At 54.0% G+C, this 22,729-nt stretch overlaps 1 protein-coding gene across 4 annotated transcripts in view; it reads left to right on the top strand.

Moving 5' to 3' along the window:
* RIPOR1 (RHO family interacting cell polarization regulator 1) overlaps nt 1–13,774 on the top strand; it is a 33,429-nt gene extending 19,655 nt beyond the window's left edge. For 2 of the 4 annotated variants that reach the window (XM_079906404.1, XM_079906403.1), the window contains exons 2-22: nt 3,069–3,195; nt 3,310–3,462; nt 3,632–3,710; nt 4,421–4,444; nt 4,539–4,592; nt 4,736–4,888; nt 4,990–5,053; nt 5,147–5,190; nt 5,269–5,394; nt 5,849–5,997; nt 6,075–6,204; nt 6,284–7,963; nt 8,048–8,163; nt 9,055–9,187; nt 9,449–9,584; nt 9,709–9,870; nt 10,136–10,294; nt 10,458–10,654; nt 10,744–10,827; nt 10,927–11,017; nt 11,162–12,144. In XM_079906404.1, the coding sequence (XP_079762530.1) occupies nt 3,092–3,195; nt 3,310–3,462; nt 3,632–3,710; nt 4,421–4,444; nt 4,539–4,592; nt 4,736–4,888; nt 4,990–5,053; nt 5,147–5,190; nt 5,269–5,394; nt 5,849–5,997; nt 6,075–6,204; nt 6,284–7,963; nt 8,048–8,163; nt 9,055–9,187; nt 9,449–9,584; nt 9,709–9,870; nt 10,136–10,294; nt 10,458–10,654; nt 10,744–10,827; nt 10,927–11,017; nt 11,162–11,259 (3,936 nt within the window). In that variant the 5' untranslated portion in view covers nt 3,069–3,091 and the 3' untranslated portion in view covers nt 11,260–12,144. Of the gene's footprint in view, nt 1–1,837; nt 2,241–3,068; nt 3,196–3,309; nt 3,463–3,631; nt 3,711–4,420; nt 4,445–4,538; nt 4,593–4,735; nt 4,889–4,989; nt 5,054–5,146; nt 5,191–5,268; nt 5,395–5,848; nt 5,998–6,074; nt 6,205–6,283; nt 7,964–8,047; nt 8,164–9,054; nt 9,188–9,448; nt 9,585–9,708; nt 9,871–10,135; nt 10,295–10,457; nt 10,655–10,743; nt 10,828–10,926; nt 11,018–11,161; nt 12,145–13,750 lie in introns of those variants that run through there. The other 2 variants (XM_079906405.1, XR_013825179.1) reach the window with 2 other exon arrangements.
* Nucleotides 13,775–22,729: the final 8,955 nt, after the last annotated feature.

Raw genomic sequence — 22,729 nt, 5'->3', positions numbered from 1 at the left:
AGAACATAATCAGTACCCTGTCAGCCCCCTTGCGCTCCCTTCCAGTCACTACTCCCCAGGGGTAGTGTCACTACTATTAATAGTCACTACTATTCTGACTTCTGTCACCATAGATTAAGTTTAACTGTTTTTGAACTTTATATCAAGGAACTCAAACATATATTCTCTTTTGTGGTCTTGTTTTTTTCACTCAACATTATGTCTGTAAGATTCATCCACATCGTTGCATGTGGTTGTATATTGTCCATTCTTTTTGTTGTATAGCATTCCATTATCTACTGATGGGCATTTGGATGGTTTCCAAGGTTGTTTTCATCTTCTATGTGGGAGTGACTTGAGCTTGTTTGAGGCTTGTGGAGAAAGTTTGAAACACTCATCTTCCATGGAAAGGGAGAGAGATGGCTAAGGTCACACATGAGGATTTCCCGCATGGGAAACAAAAGCCTGGCTGAGGTTGAGATTTGCTCTTTTCCAGCCCAGCTGCTGTGCCAAGACCTCTGGCAGCTCCCGCCAGCCTGTGCACAGGTGCAGAGAAGGCAGGGGGTTAGGTTGCCCAGGGTTGGTTTCTGCCAGGTAATAGAGAAGCCCAGGGTGCTGGGGATATTGGTAGCAGGCGAGCAAGCTGGAGTGGTGGCTGCAGATCCAGGCTGGTGAGAAGGGTGTGCAAGGAAGGTAGAGAAGAGAAGGTAGGAGGGAACTGGCAGACAGAAAGGAAGCAGAGGCGGATTGTGAGCTCCGTGCAGGGCAATGTCTGTGCAATTCCAGCTGTTATCTCCAGAGACTTGCATAGGGTTGTCACTTGGTAAATAGTTGAATAAATGAGCTGAGGTCTCAAGAGGTCACAGGTAGAAGGCAGGTGAGGTGGGGGTGATGGAGATGTGGTTCTGATTTAGGACAGGGTCATTCCAGAGCCAGGTGATGAGACTGAGGTGTTCCCATGGAGGGTGGCTGCACGGAGCAGAGAGGCCAGTGTTGGGTGGGCAATCCATGGGAATGCATAGCTGCCAGCATAGGGTGCACAGCATCCAGTCTTCAAGGAGGGAGGGGGAGAGAGCATTTCTCAAACTAGGATCCTTGGACATCTTGCATCTGAATCTGTAGGGGGGTGGTGGGCTGGTTGGAAATGCAGACCCCTGGGCCCACCCCAGCCTCTTGGGGAAAAAGTAAGCCCAGTGCAGCAGAATTGAGCATCAAGGAGCAAGAGTGTTTATGGGGTGGGGGAGCACCCAGGCCATCTGAGAGGATGAGATGCTCAATGGACCCTGAGTATGGTGGCCTTTATCCAGGCTAGAGTTGGATAGGGATAGTCAATAAAGAGATACTGGGGGCAAGAAAGGGCCAACAGCAAGGGGATTCAGCCCATGTGAGGTGGGGACCAGAAGGATGGGGCCTCTGCCCTAGGATGCAGCTTCTGCCAGAGAGAAGGCCCTAATTGGGGAATGGGACCGGATCCTCTATCCTGTGGCCTGGGGGTAGAGAGGGTGTCCAGACTGAGCATCCCCTCTGAGGGTGGAGGGATGGGGGTGGTGCAGGGTGCTATGGGACTCTCTGCACCCAGTTGCTTCTCTTCCTTCTCTCGGTGGCAACACATAATATGGGGTTGATCCAGTCCCCCACTTTTAGCTCCTTCTCAGCCTCCAAACCCCCTCATGCTCAGTGCTTCTCTGCCGTCCTTTGGCACAGCCCCTACAGTTAGCACCCCCAGCCCTTCCTTCTACTCTCTCAGCCCCTGCTCTCTAGCCTTCACACACTCAGAACCCCAACTCTCAGCCCTCTGTCCAGCTCTCTCTCAGCACTCCTCAACAGCCACACTGGAGCCCCCTGTGCTAACTGCACCCAATTCAGCCCCACACGGTGTTCTCACTCTGTTTATCCCTCCATATTCACCGCCGCCCTCGACTCCCTTTACCCACACTCCTGACCCAGCCGAGAAGACCCCTGTCAGTCCCCTGCCTGTGGGGAACCTCCAGTCACCCCTCCCAGAGGCTGGGAGGGGGGCCAAGGGCCAGGTGCCCCCGTGGTCCGGCGGGTCCCGCCCCATCCCGGCGGGCTGAGTCAGGCGGCAGGAACTGGGCGGGGGGCGGCGCCAGGAGGAGCTGAAGCAGGAGCCAGAGTCGCTGGGAGCGAACGCGGAGCCCAGCCCGGCCGGCACCGAGTGGCCCTGGGCCGGCGGGGACACGGGGGCCAAGCACGGAGCTTGGAGGGCTGTCCCGGACTTACCATGAACTCCAAGAAGAGAGGTAGGACCTGGTCCGGGGCTGCGGAGGCTCCGGGGCTGGTCCCAGGGGGCTGCGGGCCGCGTTCTGTGGGCCTGGGGCGCGTGTTTCGCCGGAGCGGTGTGGGGGTCTACGGAGGATCTCTTCCTGCTAAGGTCACGGGCAAAGGCTGCTGTCTGTGACTCAGTTTCCCGGTTGGAGTCTCAGGAAAGTGGAGGGGGCGGGGCACTTCGCGGCACTGCCCCCCAACCTGGGAATCCCCCGGCTCTGGGCACCGGGAGGGCTCTGGCGTCTGGGCGCCTCGGAGCGGGTGGGGGCTGGAGGGGAGCAGCTTCCGCAGGGCGGCCGGTGTGGGGAGCCCAACCTGCACAGGCCGGGCCTGCCAGGCAGCTCCGCTGGGCTCAAAGCACGCACCCCGCCCCGCCCCGTGACCTCCTACGGCCTCTCGGGGTGTGGGCGTGGGAGCTCCTGGTCCACTTGGGGGGAGGAGGTCAGGGCAGGGCTGGGGAGCCCGCCCCACCCCCGGGTAAACAGGCGCTTCCGCACATTCTTTGCGCGCCCCTCCCCTTTCCTGCCCCTTCCCAGCCCGGGGAGGGTCCCAGTGCGACCCCCCTTCCTGCCCCGCGCGGCAGGCGGAGCCTGCACCTCTGCAGGAAGTGGGGGCGTAGCCGAGGCCACGCTGAGTCCGACACCGAGTCACCCGCGGCCGCCCTGTCATAAGCACCAGGGCTGCTGGGGTTCGGACTCCAGCCTCAGGCCGTGGACGGCAGGACTGAGATACAGAGTCGGGGCCGCGGGGAGGGGGCTTCAAGGGCCTGATTGGCGCTGTACACCCTCACTCGCCACCCCCAGGGAGCCCCGCGCGGACTCATTCCATGATGTCCCTGTCGGTGCGGCCGCAGCGCCGCCTGCTCAGCGCCCGGGTCAATAGGAGCCAGTCCTTCGCAGGCGTCCTCGGCAGCCAGGAGCGGGGGCCCAGGTACGCGGCAGAGGGGGGCTTATGGGGTCAAGAGAGTCTGACCGGGTTGGAGTGTGCAAGTGAGGGCTTGGGGAATGACTTCTTGCCCCTTCCTGAGTGCAGTCTCTTCTTCAGGATCTTCCCAGCCTTCAGTCCCCCGGGGCCCCCACGGAAGCCCCCAGCGCTCTCCCGAGTGTCCAAGATGTTTTCAGTGGCGCACCCGGCCCCCAAGGTCCCACAGCCTGAGCGGCTGGACCTGGTGTACACGACGCTCAAGCGAGGCCTGACGTAAGCAGTGCCCTCCCAATGCCTTGTCCCATGATCCCTCCCTAAGTCCTCATTCCCTTTCTGCTAGTAGGAACCTTCCCCAGCCTCACACCCTCTCCTCACTGCCTGTTCCCTGGGCAAGTAGAAGCTGGAGAGGTAAGATAACTCTTGTGGTCACTCCTTTCCCCAGGGCCTATTTGGAAGTGCACCAGCAGGAGCAGGAGAAACTCCAAAGACAGATAAGGGAGTCCAAGAGGAATTCTCGCCTGGTAAGTGAAGGGTTGGCATCCCGTATGCCCAGGATTAATATGCTCTTTGCTCTTGTGGTGTGGGGGACTGGGCAGCACCAGCCCTGGGTGACATCAGAGCTGTTTTCTGGGGTGATTTGGTCCAGGTGTGACTAGAAAAGGGGGTATCAGGGAAGGCTGGGGAGGTTCCTCTCCTCAGCTTTCCCAGGCTGCATGTACTTTGCCTGGGACCCAGTGCCTGTCCATGGGAGCTTCCAGTGGGTTGGGTCAAACCCCACAGACGTGGACAGCAGAAGATTATGTTGTAGTGGTACTGAGGGAGAGCCATGGTTCTTCCTGGGGAAGAGGTCAGGGCTTCCCAGAGGAAAAAACATTTCTGCTGGGTCTTGAAGCATGAACAGGAGTTCCCTGGTAGAGGGAACCATGCATGAGGAGGCACAGAGCTCTCTTCCTAGGGGTTGTAGAAAAGGCAGTGGGCCAGGGGAGGGATCCCATGGAAGAGGTGGGGGGAAGAGTACTAGAGGGGCCTTGGGGACCAAATCTATGACACCAGCAAAGACCAGGCACGTGGGAAGGTAGGTCAGTCCCTGCTTTGACTGGAATGGCTGTGGACTGTGGTGTGAGAGGGAGGAAGGCTGTGATGAAAAGGAGCTAGGTAGGTCTGGGTGAGCAACTGCCCCTGCTGGAGTACTTCCCCTACCTCCTAATGCCCCCCTCATCTTTCCCCGCAGGGCTTCCTGTATGACTTAGACAAGGTGAGTGTATAGAGAATGGTGTTGAAAGAGGTTGGCTCAGGGGGAGGTAAAGGGCCCTGGGCCTCAGGCTTCTCCTAACGCACCTCTCCCCCAGCAAGTCAAGTCCATTGAACGCTTCCTACGACGGCTGGAGTTCCACGCCAGCAAGGTACTTGTGCAGCATGCGTGTGTGCTTGCAGCGTGGGGTGGGGGATTGGGTATCACAGGGAGATGGGATGATGCTAGGCCCTGGGTGAGCAACCCCAGTAGTGAGTCTCAATCCCCCCTCTGCCACCCCACTCATCTGCCCAGATCGACGAGCTGTACGAGGCATACTGTGTCCAGCGGCGTCTTCGGGATGGCGCCTACAACATGGTCCGTGCCTACAGCACCGGCTCCCCAGGGAGCCGTGAGGCCCGGGACAGCCTGGCCGAGGCTACTCGGGGGCATCGGGAGTACACAGAGGTGAGGGATGTGTGCCTGTGAGGCAGAGGCACAGAGTGTGGCAGAGCTGGTGAGAGGGGACTGGTTCTTGACCTCCTCCTGTCCCTGCCCATCCCTCTCAGAGCATGTGCCTGCTGGAGAGTGAGCTGGAAGCACAGCTGGGCGAGTTCCATCTCCGGATGAAAGGTACCAAGTGGTGAGGCCGACTGGTGGCGGGGAGAGGGAGGTGTGTGCCTGAGACCCCTGGACCCAGCTCATCTACTTCTCCCCCACTCCCAGGGCTGGCCGGCTTCGCCAGGCTATGTGTGGGCGATCAGTATGAGGTAGGAGGATGGGCAGGGAAGGGCTGGGATGGCAGGGTCGCAACACCAAGGGCTGCTTCAACCTGCCTCTTCCCCTAGATCTGCATGAAATATGGGCGTCAGCGCTGGAAACTACGGGGCCGCATAGAGGGTAGTGGAAAGCAGGTGTGGGACAGTGAGGAAACCGTCTTTCTTCCTCTGCTCACGGAGTTCCTGTCCATCAAGGTGATGTCTCTGCCCAGAACCATAGGACACCAAGATCCTGTGGCTCTATGACCCTGTGAACCCCTTATGATCCTCATGACCCTGAGACCCTTACCCCTGTGACCCCCATCTGGTTCCATGGCCCTCTGTGAATGTGTGACCCCTTGACCTTCATGACCCTGTGATTTCCTTGTGACCTCCTGACCTTGTGAATATATGACCCCTGAACTCTCATGAGGCTGTGACTCCCACGACCTCAATGACTACAAATTTAGACCTCTGTGGTCCCCGTGCTCCCAGGCTGCTTCGAGCCTCCATGGCCCCATTACCCTGAGAACTCCATTCCCTGTAACTTCCTCATGGCCCAATGACCCTGTGACTGTCACATAACCTCTATGCAAATTCAGACCTCTGATCTCCCACAATCTCATGACCCCTACACCCTTGTGACCCCACCATGCATTCTTGGCTACAGGTGACAGAACTGAAGGGCCTGGCCAACCATGTGGTTGTAGGCAGCGTCTCCTGTGAGACCAAGGATCTGTTCGCTGCCCTGCCCCAGGTTGTAGCTGTGGACATTAATGACCTCGGCACCATCAAGCTCAGCCTGGAAGTCACGTGGAGGTTGGTGGGGCTGAGGGGCTTGGAGACGGGGCTGGGGCTTCATGTTAGCACCTTCTAACAGCTTTTTCCCTCTCCAGTCCCTTCGACAAGGATGACCAGCCCTCAGCCGCTTCTACTGTCAACAAGGCCTCCACAGTCACCAAGCGCTTCTCCACCTATAGCCAGAGCCCACCAGACACGCCCTCACTTCGGGAACAGGCCTTCTATGTGAGTCACATCCCAGGCTCAGCTCCCCATCCAGGGGTTTGCTGGGGGTGATCCTGAGATGTCCTTTTCTCTCTCCTAGAATATGCTGAGGCGGCAGGAGGAGCTGGAGAATGGGACAGCGTGGTCCCTGTCGTCCGAATCTTCCGATGACTCCTCTAGCCCACAGCTCTCAGGCACTGCACGCCACTCCTCAGCCCCCAGGCCCCTGGTGCAGCAGCCTGAGCCTCTGCCCATCCAGGTTGCCTTCCGTAGGGCTGAGACCTCCACTTCTGGAACCGTGGATGAGGAGGGGGCCATGGCCCCAGCCCTGGCCAATGGGCATGCCCCCTACAGCCGGACTCTGAGCCATATCAGTGAGGCCAGTGTGGATGCTGCCCTGGCTGAGGCTTCAGTGGAGGCTGCAGGCCTAGAAAGTCTAGTCCAGGGACCCAGCCCACCTGCACATCCAGGTCCCACACATGGGGAGCACCCTAGTCCTGTCCCTTCTGCCCTGGACCCTGGCCATTCTGCCATAAGCCCCGCTCTCAGTACAACAGGCCCTGCCCACACATCTACAGACCCTGCCCCCTCCGCACACCTAGACTCAGTTAACAAGACCATAAATTCTAGCTCTCCTGAATTGCCAGACCCCACTCACACCACTACAAGCGCCACCTCTAGTGTTGTAAGCCCTACCCATAGTGCTCCAAGCCTTACTCACACTACCACAGTTTCTACCCACAAGACTGTGGTCTCTACCATCACTATTACAGGCCCTACCCCCAGTACCACAGGGTCAGTCCAGACCACCACCAGTCCCACCCACAAGCCGATGCTTTCTACCGTCACTCCTGTAGCTCCTGTCCCCAATACTACAGACCCAGTCCAGACCACCACAAGCCTCAGCCACACTGTCACAAACCTGACACACACTGTCACAAGCCCCACCAACAAACACGTGATCTCTACCCTCTCTACTGCAGGCCCTACCCCCAGTACCACACACCCGGCCCAGACTACCACAAGCCCCACCCACACTACTACTAGCCCCACCCATACTACTGCAAGCCCTACCCATACCACCATAAGCCCCACCCACACTGCTACAAGCCCTACCCATACCATAACAAGCCCCGCCCATACCATAATAAGCCCTGCCAACACTACTGCAAGCTCTACCCACACCACCACAAGCAGTACCCACACTACTGCAACCCCTACCCACACAGCCAGGATTTCAACTCACACCGCTACACCCAATGCTAAGGACCCAGTCCAGATCACCGGGAGTCCTACCCATTCTGTCACAAGTCCCACGCTTATAACTGTAAGCCCTTCCACTTTTCTAGACCTTGCCACGCTCTCCAACCCCTCTGCAAACACAGACCCTCCCCTCCCAGGCATCGACCCCCTGTCCTGTAGCTACCCAGCCTCCACTTCCTGCACTCAGGCAGACCCCATAGCCCTCAGCACCTCCCACCCAAGTCCTACTTGCTCCAGTTGGGAACCCCTCACAAGCCCTTCCCCAAAACTCCCAGAAGCCATCCGTCAGAGCCCAAGTCCCCCTCCCTCACCCCTAGCCCCTGTGCCCCAGCATTCAGACCCTAGAGTGGCCAGGGCTGCCCAGGCCCCAGTTCCAGGGGCAGCTGGAGGTGCTGGGGACAGGAAACTGGAAGAGGCACTGGGGGCCCTAATGGCTGCCCTGGATGACTATCGTGGCCAGTTTCCTGAGCTGCAGGGCCTGGAGCAGGAGGTGACCCGGCTGGAGAGTCTGCTTATGGTGAGGAGGGCTGGGCTGGTTTGCGGCAGCGCAGGGAGGGCAGCCAGGCAGGGGCGACAGCTCTGACGCGCTTCACAACCCCAGCAGAGACAAGGCCTGACTCGCAGCCGGGCCTCCAGTCTTAGCATCACTGTGGAGCATGCCCTGGAGAGCTTCAGCTTCCTCAATGAAGATGAAGACAATGACAGTCCTGGGGACAGGTGAGAGGGGCTAGGAGCGGGGGAAGAGGGGAGGTGAGTAGCTGGTGAAGGAGAAAGGCGAGAAAGGGGAACAGGTGAGGTGAGGCCAGGGGGAGCACGTAAAGAGAGCAGTAAGATGGGTGGTGGGCTCGAGGGAGGTGGGTGGGAGGGGATGGACTTGCTGGCGGGTACATCTGTGTTCATCTCTCCCACGTACTCCTCGTGTGTCCTTGTTGCTCATGTTTTCAATCCCATCTGTATCCCCAGTGCTTCTGGTCACCTTCCTCCTCATCCCTGCAGTGTCTGCCTCCTCCATCGGTCCCCACCAGCTCCTGAGCCTCCAGCTCCTCCTCTCTTCCTTGGCCTCACCTTGAACCTACCCTATGAACGAGCCTTTACTATGCCTCTCCATGCATCCTGTGCCCCCCAGCATCAACCCCCTCTGTCTGGACCCCAGCTTTCCCAGAGACCCTGGCCCCTTGGCTCTTTGTCCCAGAGTGGCCTTTGCCGATTCCCAGTTGAAGGTCATGCCCAGCCCCTCCTCCCTCCAGTGCTGCCTAGGTTATGGCCCCGTGCCCTGCGCCTCTTGGGCCGCAATCCCTTGCAGTCCACATTGCGTAGACCATCCCGCCTGCAACCCTACTCCCGCCCATCCCAGCCCCGGCGGCCCCAGAGGTCCCAGCAGTCCTAGCTGGAGGTAGCCCTGGGCAGACAGGCTCTGGAGACCCCTGCTACCACCTGCTGGTCCCAGCCTTTTCCTCCGTCTGGAAGTCCTCCGTGAACTTACCCATTGTCTGTTGTTTGTGCATGATGTGTTCTTCTGTTCTCGGATGGGGGGAACTTAATAAAAATACTCTGGTGACCAGATGATGATGTGTGCTCCTGGGGCGGTTGACCCCATTTTTCTCTCAGGCCCCCAAACAGCCCGGAGCCTGGGGCTGAGGACAGCCTCGACTCACCTAGTGCCCGACCCCTCAGCACAGAGTGTCCAGCTCTGGACACTGCCTTGGTCCAGCATCTGTACCACTGCAGCTGCCTCCTGCTGGTGAGGCTAGTGGTATTCCCCTACCCTTCCCTTGTAGCCCCTTCCCCCAGGGAGCCCTACACTTCAATCCTGGCCCTGCACACCTCCTCTGAATTCCACTCCCCAATGTCCCAGGGCCTGGCTTTTGCTGAATAGAACACCTCCCACACTCTGGCTCCCCCAACTCTCTCCCGATGCATGCAGGGACTGGTAGTCCCTGGTCTCCACCCTCCCTAAGCTCTGTCTTGAGGTCTGAGCTACTTGGCCATCCCTATTCTCCAGAAACTGGGCACATTTGGGCCCCTGCGCTGCCAAGAGGCATGGGCCCTGGAGCGACTACTACGGGAGGCCCGAGTGCTCGAAGCAGTATGTGAGCTTAGCAGGCGATGGGAAATCCCTGCCACCTCTGCCCAGGAAGGTAAAAGCTGTGTGGGCTCTGCCTCATGTCTGCCCCAAAGTTCCTCCCTTGCCCTATCCCACCTATGCGCCTGTCTCCCCACCGGCCTGTCCTGTTGCTGACAGTTTCCTGCACCTCCTCACAGTGGTGCAGTTCTCGGCCTCCCGGCCCGGCTTCCTGATCTTCTGGGACCAATGTACAGAGGGACTCAGCCCCTTCATCTGCCCCGTGGAGCGGGTGCTCCTCACCTTCTGCAATCAGTACGGCGCCCGTCTCTCCCTGCGCCAGCCAGGCTTAGCTGAGGCTGGTGAGTGGGCTGCCTACCTGCCCCCTTTGCTCTCCTTTCTCAGATCCCCAGTGATGGGACCTCAGGGAAAGCCAGGTCAGCCCACAGAGACATGCTGAGATGAGCACTGGGAAGAAACATCGAAGGCTCATGCCTCAGCACAAAAGGGCCCAGATTGGACCCTTTTGTGCTGGGTCCCCGCACCTGCACGTGGGGTGGGAGCACTCTTCCCGCTAAGGACCCAGGTCCATCCACACCCTGAGACCTGCGGCACTGCCTCCCACAGTGTGTGTCAAGTTCCTGGAGGATGCCCTGGGGCAGAAGCTGCCCCGGAGGCCCCAGTCAGGCCCTGGAGAGCAGCTCACCGTCTTCCAGTTCTGGAGTTACTTCGAAGCCTTGGACAGCTCCTCCATGGAGGCCTATGTGACCGAGACTGCCGAGGAGGGTGAGGCAGTAGCCCTGGTCACAAAGTGGCCTGATGCTATGGGTGGGTCTGAAAGTGTGAATTCAGGACATGAAGGTACAAAAGAACCCACCCCGGGAGGCTCTTTGCCCTGCCAGCTTGTTCCAACTGACACCCCCCCCCCCGCCCGGCTTCCTTTTTTCAGTGTTACTGGTGCGGAATCTGAACTCAGATGACCAGGCTGTGGTGCTGAAAGCCCTGAGGTTGGCACCTGAGGGGCGGCTTCGAAGGGATGGGCTCCGGGCCCTCAGCTCCCTGCTTGTCCATGGCAACAACAAGGTCATGGCTGCTGTCAGCACTCAGCTCCGGAGCCTGTCACTGGGCCCTGCCTTCCGGGAAAGGGTAAGAGTCAGGCAGGGCTCCCTGAGGGCAAAGGCTGGGGTCCCAGGCTCCCAGTGTCTGGCTAAGTCTGCCTTCCCACCCTTAACTAGGCTCTACTCTGCTTCCTGGACCAGCTCGAGGATGAGGATGTGCAGACGAGAGTGGCTGGCTGCTTGGCCCTGGGCTGCATCAAGGTGACCCCTTTCTCTCCCCTCCCAGCTCCCCAAGCCCTGGGTCCTGAGCCTTTCTCACCTGCTGCACTGGGCCCACCTCAATGCTCTCTCCCCCGATAGGCTCCTGAAGGCATTGAGCCCCTGGTGTACCTGTGCCAAACGGACACAGAAGCCGTGAGGGAAGCAGCTCGGCAGAGCCTGCAGCAATGCGGTGAGACTGGGGAATCGGAGATATGGGTCAAGTTGAGTTCTATGACATTTTGGCTGCTGGGAATAGGGGTGAGATGGGGTCAGGGGTGAGGTGGGGTCAGGGCGGGGCTGGGGCCTCTCCTGATCCCATCTTTATCCGTTACAGGAGAAGAGGGACAGTCTGCCCATCGACGGCTGGAGGAGTCACTGGATGCCCTGCCCCGCATCTTCGGGCCCGGCAGCATGGCCAGCACGGCATTTTAAACTCCCCACCCACCGGCCCCCAGTGCCCCTTCCCCCCACTTTCAGGGCTTACCAGGCACTGGCAGGGAGGGTGAGGGCTGGCTCCAGACACTCCTCCCTCACAGATTCCTATCAATGAAAATCTAATATATTCTCCATTTGTCCTCGGGGTGGGTAGAGTCAGTGCCGCAGTCAAGTGCCTCCCAGCCTCGGCTCAGCACACTTGCCATAGATCGGTGTCCCGGGCCTGGCCGTCCTGCCTCTGCCCTGCCACGTCCCTTGGTTTTGTATTTTATTTACAGAGTTTTACAGAAAATAAAAAAGCAAAATGCCTTTCCTACGTAGCCTGGACTGGTGCACTACTGACCTTCTGCTCCAGCACACTCTGGCTGTGGCCCTGACACTAGTGTGTGCACACTCCAACTGTGACAATGCCATGTGCTTTTGCCCTGGAAATCCAGATGGAAGAGAGCTCAGAGGCTGGAACTGCGCTTCGAAAAGAGGGCAGAGGAAGAGGGTGGTGGAGTGTTGCTGAGGAGGCCCGGGCTGCAGGTGGGTGTACCCTGGGCCTGGAAGCTGTGGGCCTAGACTGGAGCCAAACTGTGGAGTTGGCCTAGAGAAGGCCCAAAGGGTGCCAGTCCTGGGAATGGCTCCCTGGCAGCCAGCTCACTTGGCCAGGAGGCAAAGAGGAAGCAGGCAGGAAAAGGTGTGGTGGTGGCTGGAGCTTCTGGCCACCAGGGAGCAGCAGAACCCTGTCAGGGAATGCCAGGCTTCTGGGTCTTCGCCTTAGCCCAGGCAGCTTCCTACAGAAGGGGCTGAGCACAAGGAGCTCCTTGAGCGCTGGGTAGTTGAGAGGAGATTCTTGCCGAGGGGAAGAGCTGGGGCCTGGGAGGCAGGAGACCCGGATGGCTGCCCTGTGACTCTAAACAGAAGGTCCCTCCTCTCCCTGAGCCACCTCCTCTCCGTAATAACAAACGTGACTAAACCCTGTGACCTCCCCACAGCTGGCAGGCTTGTGCTGCTTCAGGAAAGAGGGCTCTAGGGAGAGGGCTCACGTGAGTTTATTAACCCCAGAAAGTTAAGTGTTCAATGGGAGGAGGCTGAGGGTGGGGGGACTTCAGCATGGCAGGCCTGTTCTAAGGAGGGCCCGAGGGAGGCCCACACTCAAGGCTGGAGAAACAGGTCTGCCACCCTTCCCCTCTCCCTCCAGAGCTTTCAGTGGAGACGGTGCAAGAGCAGGGCCTTCCCCACTCCCTGAGCCCACTCTGGCGTCCCAGTACCTGTGGCTGTAGCACAGCAGCGTGACACCCTGGGGGGAGTCTGTGTCCCTGCACTCGGGTAGAGCCAATGAGATGCCCAACAGTCCCCCCTGGGGGGTGACCCAGATCCCCAGAGAGCCGTGCCCCCCTGTGTTTTAGAGCTGTGTATGAAGACGTTTGGCCGGGCCCTTAACCACCTGCTGGGGAAGCCAAGCTGAGCAGAAAAAAAAAACGGTAACAGGAAGGAGCACAGGAAACACCTGGGTGTGGATGCAGGTGGCTCATTCCAGTTGGGTGGGGGCAGGCTGACAGCCCTCAGCGCGTGGGCGCAGCGCTGTGCTCCCTCTGTGACTGGGTGGCATGGGAGGGATAGTGTAGCTCAGTTTTGGGGTGGTCGGCTGGAGTGGTAGGGGAGGGGAAGGCAAACAAACGATAGAGACCAAGACAGTACCCAAAGCTGGCCACAGCCTGGGCCTGCCACAGGGGCCCCTGCATCAGGGCTGCAGTCCCAGGACCACCCCTAGGAGCCCCTCAGGCCTGAGGCCCCATGAGAGGTCCCCCAGTAGGGCAGGACTGTCCACTGACATCCAAAGCATGGCCTGTGTGGTGGGCAAAGAGGAAGTGAACACTGGCTGACCATGTCCTGTGAAAGTGCAGGCGGGGGTGACTGGACTAGCACAAGTTCATGGCTTAACCCACAGGAGAAGACAGAGCCTGGGCAAGAAATGTAGGATGGGAAAATTTCCCAGCCAGGGGTCAACTGGGACTGTCACTGGAAATCTGAGTGGCTCTACATCTCTGCATTCCAATTCTGGGAAGGGATAAGGTACCTAACTCTGTCCTCTACAAGGAGAGTCCTGAATCCCGAGCCTCATATTCAGCTCTAGGTGAGGGTGGATATGAAGGTCAGAGGGTGCAGGAGCTAGAATTAGGGCACTATGAGGTACAGCCGAAGGACTATCAAGGCCACCTCGGGCCTTTGCCCCACTAACCCTACCCAGCTCAGAGCAGTGTGAACCAACCCCAGAACAGCCACTCAACCCCTCTCCATCAGTGACTTGAAGTCAGGCTGGATGGCCTCCTATACCCTGGCTCAGGCCCATGTCTGTGAGATGGTGGGGGGCAGGGAGAGCCCTTGTCCTCCCTTCTGTACACCTTTGCCCTCCCCCAATACACATAGCCTCACATAGGTCTTCCCACAGGGCAAAGCTGCTCCGAGCACACCTCCTATCTCCTACCCTGCTGTCACACAGGTCTGGGGAGGCACTCACTCCCACGACTCTGGACAGTTGAGAGCCTGCTGTCTCCAGTGATGGGAGATTGATGACACCATCGGGAGTCAAATGCATCAGAGCAGGGAAAGCCTGTCCCCAGCTGTCCTGTGGAGCCTGTGCCAGCCTCTTGAGGGGACAGAAGGAAGTGGGCCTCCAAGTTCTGTGACACACTGCGAAGCACCCCATCAATCAGGTCCATCAAGGCCACAGCCGTGCCTTGGCCACCATCGTTGGGGGTCTCCCCGGAAGAAACTAATAAGCATGCACTGCAAAAGGACCAGGCTGAGGTAGTCCAGGATAAAATTTATTGTGTTGGTGGTCCCTGCAGGCTCCCCCAACTCCCCTCGTTTCCTTTTGCCCTCCTCCAACCTTACCTTTCCTCCAGTCTCCCACTCTTCTTCCTCATGTAGTCAAAGCTGCAGAGAACCAAAAAAAAAAAAAGAAAGAAAAAAAAAGGCATGTTGGTAAATGCAAAGAAGCAGATGGGTTGGCACGTGGGAAGAGAACTGCTTCTTTGTCTCGCCTACAGAGCGGGGGTGACTTCCTTATGTGCTTCTGCCTGGTGTGTGGGTACAATCTGCTGAACCCTAGGCATATGACATGCTCCCCCCAACCCCAAACAGCCCTGGAGTGCCCTATTTAGGCCATCCATCACCCATGGACAGAAGGCTCTTGGCTTGGCTGCCAGACCTGGCTCTTCTGGGCCTACGTAATACAGAAGGGTGAGCTTGGGAAGGACTCCCGGGCCTATACAAACAGCTCAGGAAGAACGTCTATCATTTGGAAAATAAGACTGTCATTGACCTGCGAGAAGGGGCCTCTTGTTTCAGAAGGCTGCAATGGGGTGTGCAGTGGGGTCACAGTTTAAGTTTAATGTCAATGGTCACGTCTCACTTATCTCTGAAGACACCCAGGGCATATGGATCTTCAATAAGTACTGACTTGGAGCAGCTGAATAAGCAGATGAATTGCCATGCTAACACCAACGTTTGTAGCTATTTCCTCTGAATCTCCTTACAACTTTCTCCTCCACCTCCTCCTCAGGCATCCTCTTATAAACATCACTCCACAGGATTCCATTCTAGGCCCTTTTCTCCTCTCTTTTGAAACACACTCCCTGAACCACCTCATCCATTTCTCTGGCTTCCATCTATACGCTGAGGCTGTGTGCCAGTGATTCACACGGCTCTCTCACCTCCCAACCCCCATATCCAACTGGTGACTGGACACCTTTTGAACAGCATTCTCAAAATCAAACTTATCTCAAAACCTGTTTCTCCTCCAGAACTTCTGGAGAAAGTACTCAGGTACTAAGCCACGCAACTGGGCCTCACCCTTGACTCTTTCCCTGTCCCCTCTTCCCAGCCATCAGAATCTTCTCAATTAAATGCCTTAAATATTTCTAAATTCTGTTTCCTTCTCTTTATCCCCATTGGCACCACTCAGTTTCAGGACATGTTGACCTCTCTCCTAAACACTAAAACTGCCCCCTCACAGGCTCCCTGCCTCTGATCTTGCCCTTCCGTCCATTCTCCATGGTGCAAAGTGATTTCTAAAAACATAAACCCACCACTACAGTTTCTCTTAGGGAAAATTCCAGCCCCCTCAACCTGGCTCACAAAGGCTTTTAAGTGTGTTCCTCTCTCCAGCCTCACTTCTGCCACCTAACTTCTCAGTCTGCACTGGACCTCACCGAACCACCCGCAGGGCTTGCGTGCCCCTCTGTGGTACACTCTTCCCACTCCTCATCTTGCCTTGCTAATGCCTGGTTACCTGATAGGCTTCAACCTAGACATCACAAATTTCTTCAGGAAGCTTCCCTTCCACTGGGCTCCTGTCACAGAAGCATGCATTTCCCCTAGTACAGTACTAGGGGAATCACACCCCATTGCAATTGCTCATTTACTTTGTACCCTCCAATATATACATCCATAAGTATTTGCTGACTAGTCTACTAGGTAACAGGTACCACCCAAGTCTGCAAAAGATGATTGGTTGCCTTGCTTGTAGAGCTCGGTCCAAGTGTTTTGCTTTGTTTTTAAACAGCTTTATTGAGATTTAGTCCACGTACCATGCAATTCACCCATTTAAAATGTGCAATTCAGTAGTGGCGTTTAGTATATTTACAGAGTTGTACAATCATCACAATCAATTTTAGAGATTTCATCAACCCCAAAAGAAACTTGGCACTCTTTAGGTTTCATCCCTGGGACCTCTACATCCCCTTCCCTTTCCCGGCCCCCAGACCCCGAGGCAACCACTAATCTACTGTAACCACAGATCCTATAGATTTGCCTATTCTAGACATTTTTTTTTTTTGGCCGCACCATGCAGCATGTGGGTCTTAGTTCCCCAACCAGGGATCGAACCCGCACCCCCTGCAGTGGAAGCGTGGACTCTTAACCACTGGACCGCCAGGGAGGTCCCTGGATGTTTCTTATAAATGAAATCAGGTTAGGTCTTCCCAACTTACCCAATTGTAAGATTCACCTGAGAACTTCCGTGGAGATTCAAATTCAGAGGCCAGGGAATCTGTATTTTAAACACGTGCTCCAGGCAGTTCTCTATTTAATCAGGCTGCATCTGCCTTTACTGTTCCCAGCGAAAGTGGGTCAAGAAATAGCTTTTGATGAATACCGCTAAAACTTAACATGATCTGAAAACATTTTGAACATGAAAGGACAGTGTATGTTTAATGCAGAAAAAGCCTGGATACTCAAAATACTCCCCAGAGTCCCCCATGAAACATAGCTCTTCAGAGTGCACTTTTACTGGGACTTCCCTGGTAGCGCAATGGTTAAGAATCCGCCTGCCAATGCTCGGGGACACGGTTCAAGCCCTTGTCCAGGAAGACCCCACATGCCGTGGAGCAACTAAGCCCGTGCGCCATAACTACTGAGCCTGTGCTCTAGAGTACGCGAGCCGCAACTACTGAAGCCCACGCGCTTAGAGCCCGTGCTCCGCAGCAAGAGAAGCCACCGTGATGAGAAGCTCGCACACCGCAACAGAGAGTAGCCCCTCTCGCTGCAACTAGAGAAAGCCTGTGCACAGCAACAAAGACCCAATGCAGCCAAAATATAAATTAATTTTTTTTAAATGCACTTTTGGGCTTCCCTGGTGGCGCAGTGGTTGAGAGTCCGCCTGCCGATGCAGGGGACGCGGGTTCATGCCCCAGTCCGGGAAGATCCCACATGCCACAGAGCGGCTGGGCCCGTGAGCCATGGCCGCTGAGCCTGTGCTCCGCAACGGGAGAGGCCACAACAGTGAGAGGCCCACGTATCGCAAAAAAAAAAAAAAAATGCACTTTTACCACGGGGATCTCAAATAAGGAATGGAATGGAAGCCTGAGCAGGGGACAATATAGGGAGGGAGAACTGAGATCAGACCAGTGGAGGCGGCAAGCAAGTTGCATCCACAGGGGCCAGAGGGGGCAGTTAGAAAGGGGCTTGTGGAGTGGCTGAGGAGTTTGGGATTTACCCCCAGAACACTGTGGAGTCATCCATGGGCTTGAAGCAGGGGAATTTTGTGATCACATCTGTGCTTTGGAAAGGTTGCTTTGGCAGTTGTGTGGAGGGAGGAAGCAGGGAGCAGTGAGGAGTCTGCGGCTGTGGTCAGAGTGACAGTGCCTGAGCCAGGTTGGAGGCAGTGGAGATAGAGAGGTTAGAGTGAAGGGATGTTCTGAAGGTAGAATGGACAGGATTTGGAGATTGATGGGATGTGGGAGATGAGAAAATGAAGCTCAGGTTCCTGGCCTGTGTGGTGGATGGGTTGTGTCATCTTTCACTGAAAAGGGGGAGCCCTAGAGAAGCAAATCGGGAGGAAAGTGACAAGGCTCATAAGGGTGGCCTGGGAGCCATCCAGGAGGAAGTGTCCAGAAAGAAGCTAGATACATAGAGCTGGGCAAGAAAAGAAGGGTGTAGGCTAGAGGCAGAACTTTGAGAGTCCTCCTTGCTTTACTGATATCCAGTGACCAATCTGTTCCTCCCACACATGCAGCCCATGCCTTTTACTTGCTTCTCCATCCTTGACTTTTACCTACTAATGCTCATGAGGTTTAGTGTCTCCAGACTAATATAAGACAAAACATAAGGCCCTTGAGGACTAGGGACATCATCTTTCTCCAGTATTACCCTAGCCTTGAGCATAGACCCGGGCATCGAGCAGTTATTCAGGTTACAGATTAATAAGTCATGATTCCAAATACCTCTGCTATCTGCTTTCCAAGTGGCTGGAATTTCCTCCATTAAAGCCCTTCATGGGACTTCCCAGGCAGTCCAATGGTTAAGACTCCGCGCTTCCAATGCAGAGGGCGCAGGTTCAATCCCTTGTCAGAGAACTAAGATCCTAGCTGCGTGGTGTGCACCCCCAAAATAAATAAATAATAAAATAAAATAAAATTATGTTTTTAAAAAAAAGCTCTTCCTTTGGGTTAAGGCAATAGTGTCCTCCAACTTGCATTAAAGGGCAGACACCTTTTTACCCTTAAACAAATCACATAAAATTAGGAGAAGGGGGAGAAAATGAGGGAGCAGAGAGGCCCAGAGCCTGCCTGATCGACCTACCTTCCTCTTCCCCCTCCCAAGCAGCCCCTGAGCTAAAGCATCATGTCCAGAGGATCCCTATAAAAATGGAAATGCTACCTAACAGTGAGGAGCCCTGAGCAGCCAGTGAAAGAACAGGAAGAGAGAGGGTGGGGCTGGAAGATCTGAGTACTCATTCTGGTTTTGCCAAGTTACTGGACGACTCTGAGCAAGTCACTTCATTTCTAGAGCTTAGGACAAAACTGTGGCTGGCTCTTCAAAAAGAACTGTGAACATCAGTTGAAAGAGCAGTCATGAAGGTTCTGCAAAGTGAAAAGTGTACAGATTAGATGGAATATTTAAGGGTGATCAATGTATACCTGAAAAATGCAGGTAAGAGCACAGAGAACAAAAGTGACCTACTTTTCGAATGTGAGATGTAGGCCCAAGCAAAGTCCTTCTTTTTTTTTTTTTTTGCAGTACGCGGGCCTCTCACTGTTGTGGTGTCTCCCTTTGCGGAGCACAGGCTCAACCTAATGAACTGCTTACCAAAGCTTTCTAGTAATATGGCTTCCCAGGAGGCTCTCCTATAGGGAGAGAATATGCCTTTTGCCAGCATGTGAGCACCAGTCCACTTCCCAGTTTAGTCACTTGGCTTATCCATCAAGCTCCTGTGCACCTGATGAGTCCCTAAGGAAGGAAGCCACTCTTGAGGCTGAGGGCCAGATCCTAGAACGTGGTGACTTCACCAGTGCCATGTGGTAAGCTGACAGCCTTCTGCTGATAATGCCCTGAACTCCTGTGGACTACAAACCTGAGATAGTCCACGGGAAGAACACTTCCTTAAATCACTTGGTGCTTTTAAGTCACAGCAGTTCTCGTTGGTGACGCAGTCCGGGATAGTACTGCAGGGAACAAACCTGTCCTTATTTTTATCATCCCAACTGTTCCACAGGCTCTCATCATATTACTTTTCCTTCTCACCTTGTTTCTATCCAGCATGAAACAGCCTATCCTATTGGTTTGGCTTTCCGTTCCTTGGTCTTTGGAGCCAATTTCATGAAGTAGGACACATCACCATTTCCTGCAAGAAGAAAACATTTCCTTTTGTTCCTTCCTAGTGATCCTCAGCATTTTCTCAGCCATGTAAGAGCAGCATATGGGAATCTTTGTCTTCAGAGAGCAGGCTCCAAGGCCACTTGGACCCCATTCCTGGTTTCTAACTGATGCCTCAGAGGTCATATAGTTGTAATTATAGTTGATATAATATAAATATAGTAGTTGTCTTAGTCCATTCAGGCTGCTGTAACAAAATACCACTGACTGGGTGGCTTATAAACAGCAGATGTTTACTGTTCACAGTTCTGGAGGCTGGAAAATCTGAGGTCAAGGCACCAACATGGTCATATTCTGGTGAAGGCCCTTTTCCTGGTTCATAGCTGTGCCTTCTTGCCATGTCCTCACATGGTGGAAGGGGCTAGGAGCTCTATGAAACTTCTTTTATAAGGCACTAGCCCCATTTATGAGGGTTCTGCCCTCAGGACTTAAGCACCTCCCAAAGGCCCCACTTACTAATACCATCACATCTAGCATTAGGATTTCAACATACGAATTTTGGGGAGGACACATATTCAGACCTTAGCAGTTGTAAATATAATTGTAAATACAATTGAGGGTTTTTGCCATCTAAATGCATTGCCTTGGACTTCTTTGGTGGTCCAGTGGGTAAGACTCTGTGCTCTCAATGCACGGGGCCCGGATTCCATCCCTGGTTGGGGAACTAGATCCTGTATGCATGCCACAACTAAGAGTCTGCATGCCGCAACTAAAAAGGATCCTGCATGCCGCAACTAAGACTGGGCGCAGCCAAACTAAATAAATCAATAAATAAATACATTGCCTTATATTTAAACACATGAATGCTTTAGAGGTGTGGAGAAAAGGGAACCCTTGCACTGTTGATGGGAATGTAAGTTGATACAGCCACTATGGAGAACAGTATGGAGTTTCCTTAAAGAACTAAAAATAGAATTACCATATGACCCAGCAATCCCACTACTGGGCATATACCCTGAGAAAACCATAATTCAAAAAGACACATGCACCCCAATGTTCATTGCAGCACTATTTACAATAGCCAGGTCATGGAAGCAACCTAAATGCCCATCAACAGACTAATGGATAAAGAAGATGTGGTACATAGACACAATGGAATATTACTCAGCCATAAAAAGGAAGGAAATTGGGTCATTTGTAGAGATGTGGATGGATCTAGAGACTGTCATACAGAGTGAATATATATATATATATATGCATATATGTGGAACCTAGAAAATGGTACAGATGAACCGGTTTGCCGAGCAGAAATTGAGACACAGAAGTAGAGAAAAAACATATGGACACCAAGGGGGGAAAGCGGGTATGGGGGGGAGGTTGTGGGGTGATGAATTGGGAGATTGGGATTGACATGTATACACTGATGTGGATAAAATGGATGACTAGTATGAAAAAAAATAAATAAACATAAAGAAGACATTCTTTTTTTAAAAAATAAATTTATTTATTTATTTTTGGCTGCGTTGGGCATTTGTTGCTGCACGCGGGCTTCCTCTAGTTGCAGCGAGCGGGCGCTATTCTTCATTGTGGTACGTGGGCTTCCCATTGCGCTGGCTTCTTTTTGTTGCAGAGCACGGGCTCTAGGTGTGCCGGCTTCAGTAGTTGTGGCTCGCGGGCTCTAGAGCACAGGCTCAGTAGTTGTGGCGCACGGGCTTAGCTGCTCCGCGGCATGTAGGATCTTCCCGGACCAAGGCTTAAACCCATGTCCCTACATTGGCAGGCAGATTCTTAACTGCTGCGCCACCAGGGAAGTACTAGAAGACACTCTTGAAGCTTAAAGATAAGATGGTTTGAGGCAAGGTCTTAGAAAGCGAATTAGTCAGATTATTAAAGGTACCAGAAAGAAAAGAAGCTAAGCATTAAAGTGTAAGTCAGCTTTGTTTCCAGTACATAGTTCCTAAGTATGCCAGGAGCTGTTTGGAGTGGAGGGCTGAAAAAAATGCAAAATGCAAATATTCCAGAGGTGTCTGGTAATTTTTCTCTAAGTTTGCCTTTTCTTTATGCTTGAGTCCTCAGGTGTACATAAGAGACTACTGGAATAATTTGGTTTCTAGAAAAAGGGATCACAGGTAAATTTTCCAGATACTTCACACATTTCTAGAATAGTAAATAATCTCATAAGGCAAGTACCTATTACTAGAAATCAGAAAACTTGGGTGTTGGTGCTGAGAAACCAAATTATCCCTTTTCTTCATGTCTGTACCCAAGCAGCTGAATGTTGCTTAGAGAAAAACCGCACACTGGGCCAACTGGTTTAACTTTAAACTCATGATCACAAACTTCAAATGGGTACCCCATACCACCAAGGCAGTCCCACTAGGAAAACTGCAAGCTTGCTTTCTCTCTCCCCTGCATTTGCACCCATCTTCACCCTTGTTACCCTAATTCCTACAGTGGAAGCATCCTGTTTCTATCCAGGGTCAATCCTCCCAGTTTCCTTATATCCTCCCATGAACTTCACCCTGGTTTAAGTCAAGCAAGTGAATTCCCTGGCAGGCCAGTGCTTAAGCTCTTTCACTCCTGTGGGCCTGGGTTCAATCCCTGGTCAAGGAACTAAGATCCTGCAAGCCCTGTGGCGCAGGAAAAAAAAAAAAAAAAAAGTCAAGCAAGGCTTCGCTCTCCTGTATCACACTCCCAATGACAAATAAACATGCTCTAGAACTCTTTCATCTTTTAGAACATGCTCTAGAATTCTTTCATCCTCTCTTAACCCCATATCCTTCCACATTTATCCCTGAATTTGCTCCCTTCGCAGCTAAGCTTCTCTCATGTTGCCTATGTGTGCTGTCTCTATTTCCTCACTTTCCTGTTCACTCTTCAACCCATTCTAGTCAGGTCCACACCTCTGATTTACCAACATGAATCAAGCCAAAGTCACCGATGATAATCTCGTCTTCCAAGGTGACCAATTCAATATATCCATGTTTCTGGCCCAAGTTTACTCCTCAGCAGCACTAAACACAGTTGACCATTCCCCTCCTACCTGAATCCTTCTCTGCCCTTGGATTCCAAATTCAACACCGTGGACTTCCTTCTGTCTTCCTGGCTGTTCCTTCTCAGTCTCCTTCTCCATTACCCTATCTCTAAATGCTGGAGTGCCTAGGATTTGGCCTTGGAACTTCTCTTCACTCTTTCCTCCAAGTCAGAGGTCTTATAAACTGACAGCCCCCACGTGCGGCTTAATCAGCTCATGCAGTTTTAAAACATCTGATTTAGTTGCCAACACCTGGAGATTTTACACACAACCCCCCCCCCCCAGATTTCCTTTAAAAAGAAAAAAAACAAAATATCTGTCAACATTGGGCTAACATTCTCATAATGG

The sequence above is a fragment of the Stenella coeruleoalba genome, assembly GCF_951394435.1.
Source record: "Stenella coeruleoalba genome assembly, chromosome: 20".
In the NCBI taxonomy this organism is placed as follows: Eukaryota; Metazoa; Chordata; class Mammalia; order Artiodactyla; family Delphinidae; genus Stenella; species Stenella coeruleoalba.
Note: the sequence above shows the minus strand (reverse complement) of the source record. Positions and strands in the feature narration are given on the sequence as shown.